Source organism: Melospiza melodia, chromosome 9, assembly GCF_035770615.1.
Source record: "Melospiza melodia melodia isolate bMelMel2 chromosome 9, bMelMel2.pri, whole genome shotgun sequence".
NCBI classification, from domain to species: domain Eukaryota; kingdom Metazoa; phylum Chordata; class Aves; order Passeriformes; family Passerellidae; genus Melospiza; species Melospiza melodia.
Genome location: NC_086202.1, coordinates 10,111,129 through 10,121,712, shown reverse-complemented (window position 1 = coordinate 10,121,712; position 10,584 = coordinate 10,111,129). Strand labels below are relative to the sequence as shown.

Below are 10,584 nucleotides of genomic sequence, written 5' to 3'. Positions count from 1 at the left end.
GATAAGTGAAAGGGACACTGTATCACAGCCACCTGTGAAAGACAACAGGTGACCTTCCTCAGCACGGGGCTGTCAGGGTGGCACAACTGTCACCTAGTTAATGTCACTGCTGGGACATGTGCTTGTAGCTGCAGGCTGCACTACAAATTCCCTTTCTCAAAAGCAGAATATTTTACTCTTGAGGTGTTTTCTATGCAAAAGAAAATTTAACCCCTCTGCTACCACTGAAGATAAGGAATTAAGTAGCACATACTTTATCTTGCAGTGAGTGTGCTGTACTTCAGAGCCACTTTTGAGTATGACATTCTGTCCCAGCAGATTCTGCTGTACTGACCCCTGTCCTGATTTACCATTATCTTCCCCCCACGAATAATTCCACTTCAACAAATATATCCAGCAGATTTTAAACACTTTATTTAATAAAAGTTAAACATACAAAACTGAAATTAACACACTTTGTATTCATAAAAATCACCATCTCCCATTACAGGGAGAACCTTTTTCTATGTATGGATTCTAAACTACTGCTTGTAGAGTTTAGCTTGAGTTGTGACTCAGGTAACTGATGGACATTTCCACCAATCAGTGCATCAACAATTGCTGACGTGACCTGATCTAGTTAACAAATTACAAAATGAGCTACATTAACATAATATACAGGGAAATAATGGTCAGGGTTAATGGACAAGACACACGTTTTATTTAATGGGGGAAATAGCTGATGTACTCTTGTCCATTAACTCAGCCCTAGATTTTACAAAAATAATATCTACATTGTATACAGGGCTACCCATTAACTTCTTGAAACACATTACGGGTCCAGAGGTGGCGTCGCTACCGTAAGTGCGAGACAAGGAACAGAGGAAAGCAAATCACAGAGAGTACAAAAATGCAAGAGCTTTTACACGTGGGTTCCTGAAGAAAACTGAAGGGGCTCAGCAGCACTGTAATACAGCTGAAGGTACAATGGACACTAGGGCCAGTCAGTTCTGTAAGGACAAACTCCCAGCTAACCTTTACTCACTCACAGCTAACTAAGTGGGATCCAGGCATTCACATCTGCTGGGCTGTGGTTCTCCATGTCTGGATGGGGGCCCAGGCTGTCACTGCTGTGACTGCACCAACACACCTACACGATCCACAAGGGAGGACAGGACAGCTCCTTTCCACAGCACCAGCTCTGACCCCTGGGGATGGGTGGGGACTCTTTAAGTACAGTTCCTTGTCCTATGGTTTTCTGGTTACATTTCAGTAACTTCCTATTATAATTTGATGAGTATTTATAAAACAAACAAAGAAAGAAAAACAATGAACAAGAAACAGCATCTCCTCTGCTGAAATTCAAGTGCAAGAAATTTGGACTGGAATTAAGTCAAATTTATTGTTTCTAGAATGTAAGTGATCATTAGTAATAAAGATCCTATCAGCCCTGTTCTGCCCTCATTTACAGCTGTACAAACTGATCCACAGTGGATTTGTAAGGGAGTTATTTAAACTTCCTTAGCAATTCCATGTGACATGTCAGCTCTCTCCCAGAGCTGCAGCAGCTCTGTAATGTTGAGCATGTCACAGACAGCACCGTGACTACAGAAACCAGGGAGGCTCTTAAGGTGCCATTTTTATCCCACCACTTTTTTTGAAGGAAAAAAAAACCCTTCACTACTGGTATGAATGAAAGATTCAAAGCTGAAGACAAATACTGCTTTGAAAGTAACAGGCAAGAGCAGTTCATGAATTCATTAATGTTTACCTGCTACAGAAAGTTTAATGGTTGGGGGTGTTCAAATCAAGAGCTGGAGATTTAAGGCTCAAATCAGCTGAAGCCAAAGTGATGGTGACAAAATGGACTACTCACTATGTGCCAACAAATAATTTACTTTTAGAAAAATATAATGATAAAAAGGTAAGTGTAAAGCCCTGCAGAGATGAAGTTCCACCTTTTCCACCTGTTACTGAGGCATCAGATGCCTGACATTATATTTAGAGGTATCTTGATACTGTGTCATAGGTTTGTCTGCAATTCCACATGTTCCAACGCCAACCTTGCCAGTTACGCTCTCAGGGGAAGCAAAAATACTCCTTTTCACCTGCAAATAAAACAGAAAACACCATGTCTGAATAATCACCAGCTGGATTTTACAAAAAACAAACAAACAAAACAAACAAACCAAACAATCATTACCACCTGAGGTGCTTCAGCATTCCCAACTTTTGCCCTACAGATGGGGACACTTTTTAACAGCCAGCCCAGCTGTGATGTGTTGTCACTGAGTGAAGCAGTGGGCTGGGAACTTCTGGCACCTCAATACTGGATGTGATTGTGGTACTGAGGATCTCAGGTCAGGCCAAGAAGGAATAAAATCACCTCTTATAAGGGCATCTCTAATAATTGCTCAAAAGGAAGATTAAAGTTTTACCACTATGTCTGGCAGCTCTTGGGCAAGCCATGACAGAAATGGAATAAGACCTAATGTCCTTGCTACCTTTTTTGCCCCACACTTGCTGTTCCAGGGCACGTCCTCAGCACTGTGCCTCCTGGGTCATAAGCACAGCAAGAAGCCAGACTTGGAGGTTCAGAGGGGCCCTCAGTTTCTTGGCTCCAACAAACACCAGCTGGCACCTGACGCAAGCCTCGTTCTCCCAGCCAAGTGAAAGCTCCCTCTCTTAGGAGCAGCACTCCTCCAAAACAATCCAGTAAAAGAACAGGCATTTGAAGTGCACAAAATACAAAAATGCACACTTCAGAATCCCAAAGACAGCCAAATCCCCATGATGCATCCCTTTAAAAACCACCTCCTTTCTCCCAAGTCATTGCACAGAAGTCTATGCCCTGCTGCTACTCACATACTGACAAAAGTAAACAAACCTGGCCTTTTTTGTTTTTAGAATAGGCTCTGTTGTTAAACTGTTGCCACTTGACTTTCTGGTCCTCTCGTTCCTGTTCAAGTTCTTTAATTCTCTGAGCTTTTTTCAAAGCTTTCTTCTTTTTATACTCTCGTTGCTGGGCTATCATCTCTTTTCTGGAGAAAAGGAAAAACAACAAAAACAAACCCCACATTTCATGTTTGTGCCTCTTCCTGTTACAAACTACAATCTGACTGTAAAACAGACATGTACATTAATTTTCCAGAAGTGTACAGAATTTACAGAAATAAAGCTTGTAAATATTCATCATTTCTAGGAGGTTAAAAAAAAATCCCAAAAACCTAAAATTCCAAACCTAATCTTTCCATTAATAAGCATCACCTTACTTATTGATGCATTTGGCATAAAAACAAGCACCAAGCACACCTGAGAAGCCCGTGCCAAACACAGCAACCCATGGGATTGGGTGCAGTTCATTTCTGGGGGAAATGGGACCTGTCAGCACTTCCACATTTCAGGAACATCTTGGGTTTGGAAAGTGTGAATAACCCATTGGAGTGAAAAGCCCCAACTTTTCTGGAGGTCTGCAGGACTCTGCCACCAATCAATGGACAGGGATGGAAGGAAAAGGACAGAGATTACTTCAGTGAAGACAAGGAAGTTGAAGGAGTCAATCTATGCCACCACAAATGCAGCATCCTCAGAACAGCCTTTTAGGGAAGGGATCACTGGCTATAACAAACTCTGAAGAACTGTACCTTTTGTTTTTTCCAAAGTAAAAAATCAAAAAGTTTTCGGCCCTTACAAATACCTTCCTGTGTTAGACATGGCAGGATACTAAGTAAATGTAAATTTAAAACAAAAACAAACCAGAAAAACACCTATTTCATTAACCAGTTTTTACAGCTGAGGGAGGAAAAAGAAAAAACCAACCCAAAACCAACCCACAACTCAGCATTCAGAGTTCCCTCTGTGTGTTACTCACTTGGACATGGGTTTGTTGCCACTGTCCTCTTTTGCTTTCCTTCCTTCTTCCACAGGCTTGAGGTTGAACAGAGGTGTGACTTCAGCATTGCCATATCCAGCAAATGTCACTGCAGCTGTTCCATTCTCCTCATCTATTTCTTCAATCTCAGCTTCGTAACACCTGTAAAGATATCATGGCTGTAAGCATGTGAGTAAAGCTTTAATACTCAGCCCTTCAACACCTACATCAGCCAGCTAATGCCACTAAGTGAAAAATATGCAGATCCCAGCCTTCATTTTCAGGGGTAATACACAAATCAAGAGATTATTGTCTTAAGGTCAAAGGGACACAGGTACAAAGACTGGAATCTGCTGCATTTGACCTTTAGCTTCAACAAGCAATGCCCTCACAGCTATCACAACTAATGATTCATGCTGGGGCCAATCTAATCAGCTATCCTGATTTGGTTTTAGTTCTGGCAGGTCATGGGATAGAAAAAAAAAAAAGCTGCATTCACAGAATTCATTGAGGAGTTTTAGAAAACGTCACCTCAGAAGTGCAAAGTTTTCATTCCATTTTTCTCCGTAAGACAAAGAACTAAGAAAAACTGAAGCTTTCAAAACATTCCCTCTTCCAACACTTTAAAGCTTAAAAGCTTTCATGTTGATTTAAAACAGAAATTTTGAAATTTTCACAGTGACCTGTCTATTTCATATTTACGTGTATGAAACGCTACGGTGTTTCATACACGTAAATATGGGAAAAATTTTTTAAAAATTTTTTTTAAAAAGTGACATTTCCAAAAATATTTAAAATAACAGTGTCTAACTTAAGGGCAAAAGGATATATCTGGAGCAAACAGAGGAAAAAAATGAAATGTTTCATAGACAGTATTCCAATTAACATTTACTAATTAATTTCTTGTGTGTTTTCAGTGGGCCAATGCCTCGAGCTGCATTAGGTGCAAACACACGAAAACCCAAAATTCTGGCTAGCTCTTTATGAAACACTGCTGTTAAGAAATGCTGCAACAGAAGAAGGATTTTCTAAAAAAAGCAGAACAATAAAGTCCAATAAGATGCACTTCCATCAACACTCTGACACACTCTTCCCCAAGCTCTGATCCCGTAACCAAGGGATCAGACCAAAAACAATGATCCAGTGGGGACCTAAGACTAAGATTCAATTTTTAAGTTCTAACACAATAACATTTTACTCATTAATAAACAGAAGAACTGTTCACTTTTAGATTAGTTTTCTACTTAAGGCATCTAGAGCTATACCAAAATCTTTACATGGCTATTACATTGTTAAGAGAAGCAGGTTCATCCAATAACAGAGCCTCTCTCTAAGTGGTAACAATTGCAATATTGGTCTTGCAATAGCAGTTTTTTTAAAGCTGCAACAGTTACACATTTGCAGTATGAAAAGGAATTTCTAAATGTTTATTTTGAAGTTTTTGGAGTCAGAATGATTTGCTTAGGTTCCCAGAACTACACAGGATAATATATGAGACCAAACCCAAAAGGTTGATTAATTCTAAAGTTACATTACATAGTTATTTTATAGCCAAACCCAGCATTTTTAATTAAAAATTGAAAATTAATTTCCAATTAGAGGCCCAAACAGATACAGCAAGAATTTTTCTTCGTAGTAATCAGTGACACACATATATGAATGCAATGACAAATCATGAATTACACATCACAAAAGCTTTACAAAAGACTGTCCTAACTGACCAATTCTTTCCATCTACCATTTATTACACCAGCAAGTGGTAATTTACAAAAGCTACCCTACTTTTATAAGGTTAGTGAAAAAAGGGCCCCCATCTCTTTCTTACCTAAAATACTGACCTTTAATAAACAGTCCAAGAACACTTAATACCACAATGATTTCGCAATTTCTTTTTGCTTTTAGTCACCCATGTCAATTCAAACTGAATGAAAGTCTCTTACCATTGAACTATTTCATGTAACTGTTAGAGAAGCTTTCTACACTTACTGTCCATCCTCACTCCATATGGCCATACACCTGTCCCCAACCTTCCAGGAGTGACTGGGCAGGGCGGACGCGGAGCTGTCGGAACTCGCGAGGGTTTCCGAAGGTTGTGTTGAAAGGAGATCTTTGGTTAACTCTATGACTTCCTATAAAAGACAAAAAACCCACAAAGAATAATTTCTCAAATTCTTCTAACCAAGCATATTTTTACCCCAAGCTTACTGGTTTTGGTTTGATTTTTTTTTTAAGTTACTATATTATATTCATTGCTGATGTATGAATTACACTCGCTGTGGTTTTTTAATAATTTAATTAAATTTAATTGCTATTGTAGATAAAATATGTATGGTCCTCACTGTACTGCTGTAAAGCTGCCCATACCCTCCTCCAAGTTTCAAAAAGTAGCCTATCATTTTTTATAGCATTTCTCTCATTGGCTGAACTGCAGCATGCAGAGTCAGGGTGGCAGAGCACCTTCCAAGCTGTGCAGCCCTCTCACTTTGCTAGAAGGCATCCAGGTGCACACTACAGAACTGCCTTCCTTAGGTCATTCTGACAGAAGTGTTTGTTTTTTTCCTAAGCTCCCTGACTTTGAGATTTCAGGTCAGGCCTTCCCCTTGCTAATTCAAGATGACAAAATTTCCCAGTTCCTTTACACATTATTCATTTGCAAGCAGGAGGTTGCAAAACCCTCTACTCAATTTCCTGTAAATGTTACATCAAAAACTAAGCAATCAAGACCTCTCTTGGATTTCACCAGGGTTAAAAGTTAAAGGAGACAGCATCTAAAGGGCCATATGAACTTTATATATAATGCAGAGAAACTTTGCTGGCCCTAAAGAAGAAAAATTCTTCAATTCTTTGAGTACCTCAGCATAAACCAGTCACTCTGGCTAAAAACAGTAAACATCTAAGTCAGGGGAGGGTTACAGAAAGTGTTCAAAGCCTGAACTTCCCTCCCCATTTCACATCTTACTTCAGCTATGAGCATACAAAGACTCAGGAAAATGTAGTAAAGGAGCTGTTCATCATCCCTTAGGAACCTAAAGGTTTGTAAGCACTTCCCAAGTAAGTTTACGATGTATTAACTTGCAAGCACTTTTATCTGACAAACTATACAACTAACATCAAAGGCCTAACAGTTTGTTTCTGTTTGCAGCATGCTGATGTCTGAATTTCCAACAGCTAGTAAGTTTTGCTCTCTGCTTTGGAGGAGCTGCTGGCTAATAAGCACTCCAGTGAGCACAATCAGTAGCAACTGTGAGCACAGGAACACACAATTACTTCTACTACTTAGCTGACCATTTTCCTAAAGCATAACAGATTAACATTATCAAGTTACCTAATTTGAGAACATACAGCATTAACCTAATTTTCCCTCCCAGGTGCAAAATCCTAAACTATTCCTTAACATACAGGTAGCTGTATTCTGCAAATCCAGGAGGCATCATGGCTTAAGTATCTCTCTCAGCAGGTCAAGTACAGGCACAAGGCACTCCTGAAAACAAGTGTTTCAGGTATTGCAACTACCAGTAACACCAAACTGTTGACTAATTCTTGCCTCAGAGATGGCTTAGTCTAGAACTTGGATGTGAATAGTTTCAGACAAGACTACCAAGAATTCTCTGAATTTAATAAAGCCCCTTACACACAAGGCTATTAAAATTACCAAACTTTTGGTAAAAATCTTCATCTGATCTCCCCCTACCGTAATGCTTGGCTCACAAGACAGAGACATTAATTTTATTGCAAGCCATGAAACAGCTCCCAAGTCTTTAAGAGAAGAGATCATTCCAAGAAAATTTCTGAGCAGGACTTGGACTACCACAGCAGCTCAGTGCAGCCAAACAGGTTGAACAGCATGGCTTGGTGCCACATCCCCGTGATAAGGAGGTGTGACCCACAGGGAACACTACTTAGTTTGCCAAGATTTTTGCTGACCAACTGGTCTTCACAAAGCCAGACAGAGCCCTACACTCCAGAGCACAACACCCACAGAGCTCATCTCCAATTACACAAGATGACAGCTGCCATCAAGCCTAGAAAAGGTAACTTTGGTTTTGGGTGCACAGACACTGTCCTAGAAATGTTTTGGTGAACCAAAAAGCAAAAGTTTAAGTACTTCTAACAATTTCTTCTAATAATTTAATCTTGAATAATCTAAGCATACAAAATGCATCAGTATTTATAATAGGAAAAAGATGTTTCAGTAACATAGTAACCATCTTTTTGAACAGACAAAAAGCTGTTTAGTTGGGACACTGATGCATCAAACCCACTCTTACAGCTGTTGGCTTAGTTGGCATATATCAAGTCTGCAAAACATTATGTCATTTTCAAGGTGGAACATACGGATAGCAAACCTTTTGGGGACGAAAGTGTAAAGATCTTCCCCATTCTGTGCAGAAAGCTTTTATTAAAAAGTTTGCAAGTTGTCCTTTCACATCAATGATCTCTGCATATCAAAGCCGAGGTCGTGTTGGTATCGGAAATATCATCCCATATGGGTTTTGCTGTGCATTTTAAAAATATAAAAATATACACATGCTTTTAACAGTGTACAACAGAGCACATTCAGATGATCTATAAAGTGCCTTGTGGGCACAAAGCCTTTGCAGTTTAAAAGGAATTCTAAAGATCACTGTTTGGAGGCACTACTTGTGTTTTGGTTTTGAAGCCCCAATTTATTTCTGCTATTTCCACACAGAGCAGTGGTCACTGAACCTTGCACTGGGTAGTTTTATATATTTTTACACCTGATGGCTAAAGCAATCCACAACAGAAATGAAGCAGCATCTTGCACTCTCATGACAGATTTTAACAGCACTGCTGGGATTTGCTATATGCCAATGTGTCTTTATATGAACAAGAATCTAAAAGACCACTCATATATTTAAAATTAGGCTGGTGGCCTTCCTGTCACTAAAGCACATCCCAAGGACCAGAAACTGGTTTTAGCTGTTAGGAACACACTATGCTCTTGTGACAAATGAAAAACACAACTCCTTTCCTTTCTTATATAGAAACACAATCAAGACTCAGATCACAAGGAATACAGAACTACACTCCAAAGCTTTAAACACTGCAAATGCATTTAATGAGTAAGCAGGTTCTGGATCAAGTTATTTGAGATCTCAGTGAGAACATCATGGTAAGCTAAACCAAGAGGCTTCAGCATTAGTAAAAACAACAAAAAAATAATGACTTTGAGAAATGCTTCAGGGAAAAAAATTTAAACCCAGTACACAGTAAAGACAGCACTGGCATATCTTTCATCTCTCTGGCTAAAGTTTATAGAAAATGAATTCGCTGTATAAATTAGTACATCTTTTTTAATAATAAAAAAATTAATATAGGCCATACTTTGGGTTTTTCCAAACTAAGCCTACCATGACTATATCAAGCTATGTGGAATGAAACTAATCAGCCCACCAAGTGTCTGTTTTTGTTGCAGGACAAGTATTTAGGCAAGTTAAACACTTGTAAAAGACCCTGATGTTTCACCTACCCTCAAGTTCTCACCTGTAAGTCTTTCTTCAGTTTCAGTAAATCCTCATTGTCTGCATTGCCAGATAAGGCAGCCTCGACTTGCTGGAGCTGAGCTTTGTAGCTGGCCAACTGCTTAGCAAGGTCTTCTGACATCTACAAGGAACACACACACATACCAACCCCACATCAAAACAACGGCTTTGCTGCTTTTGTGGTCCAAGTGAGGTGAAAAAACAACAAAAAAAAAGCTGTTACTAACGTGTTACAAACACAGCTCATTAAGTTTCAATGATGAGTATTTGTTCAGTAATTTGACTATAGATCCCCGCTCATTTAATTTTTGTGCAGTCCCGGCTGCTCTCAAGAGAATTGCGAGGAACAGAGGGCACAAACACGTGTCCGTGCACGGGGTACAGGCACGGCTCACACACAGCGTGAGAGCAGCGGGGCCTCGGGCAAACCTCGCACCGCCCCGGCCCCTTAGAAAACGAATGCACGTCCCAAAAACCCCGCGCACGGCGGTGCGTGCCCTGCGGGTGCCGCACACAGCGAGCCTCACACCGGAATCTCCCGCGGGCCCCGAGCACAGGGCCCTGCCGGGGCTCCCGGGGCTCGGAGCGGCGCGGGAGAACAGACGGGCCTGGGCCTGCCCTGGCGCGGGCCCTGCCCAGGCCCAGGCCGGGCCCAGCCCAGGCCCCGGGCCGCTCAGAGCGGGCGGGGGCGCATCGCGCGGGGCCGGCAGGGCCCATCCGGCGCTCTCACCTCGGCGGTGCGGGGTGCGGGCCGTGGGCCGTGCCCGGGCCGGGGGCTCCGCTCGGGGTCCCGTCAGGCCGCGGCCGCTGCACTCCGGATCCTTCCGCCGCCGCAGCCGGCCTGGGGAGGGCAGGGGCGGGGCCTCGGCCGGCGCGCGCCGGAGCTCGCGAGAGCGGTCACGTGTGCCACCGGCCCGCGAGCGCGTCACGCGGACGGCGCGTCACGTGGCAGGACGCCCCGCCCACAGCCCCGTGATGGGGCGGGGCCGCGGCTGAGGGGGCGGCTGGGAGCCGGGGTGGGCGGAGCCGGGAATTTAAAAGTCCTCCTTCAGCGCTCTGTGCGGCTCGGCCCCCGGAACCGTGGCAGATTTGCGTTCTGTGGGGCTCGGTCCAGGAACCGCGGCAGATTGTGCTGTAGGAGCACACGGCTCCAGAAACCGTGGCAGATTTGTGCTCTGTGGGTCTCGGCTCCAGGGACCGTGGCAGATTTGTACTGTCCGAGCACACGCT

General features: G+C 42.3%; 1 protein-coding gene across 1 annotated transcript; it reads right to left on the bottom strand.

Annotated features, from left to right (window-relative positions):
• Positions 1-392: 392 nt before the first annotated feature.
• Positions 393-10,184, bottom strand: SMNDC1 (survival motor neuron domain containing 1). The gene is made up of 6 exons (XM_063163224.1): positions 10,085-10,184; positions 9,356-9,475; positions 5,837-5,979; positions 3,851-4,012; positions 2,867-3,020; positions 393-2,087 (listed from the first exon to the last, which is right to left on the bottom strand). Exons 2-6 carry the CDS (start codon positions 9,473-9,475, stop codon positions 1,950-1,952), a joined length of 717 nt encoding a protein of 238 aa, XP_063019294.1. The 5' UTR covers positions 10,085-10,184; the 3' UTR covers positions 393-1,949.
• Between the last annotated feature and the right edge of the window lie 400 nt (positions 10,185-10,584).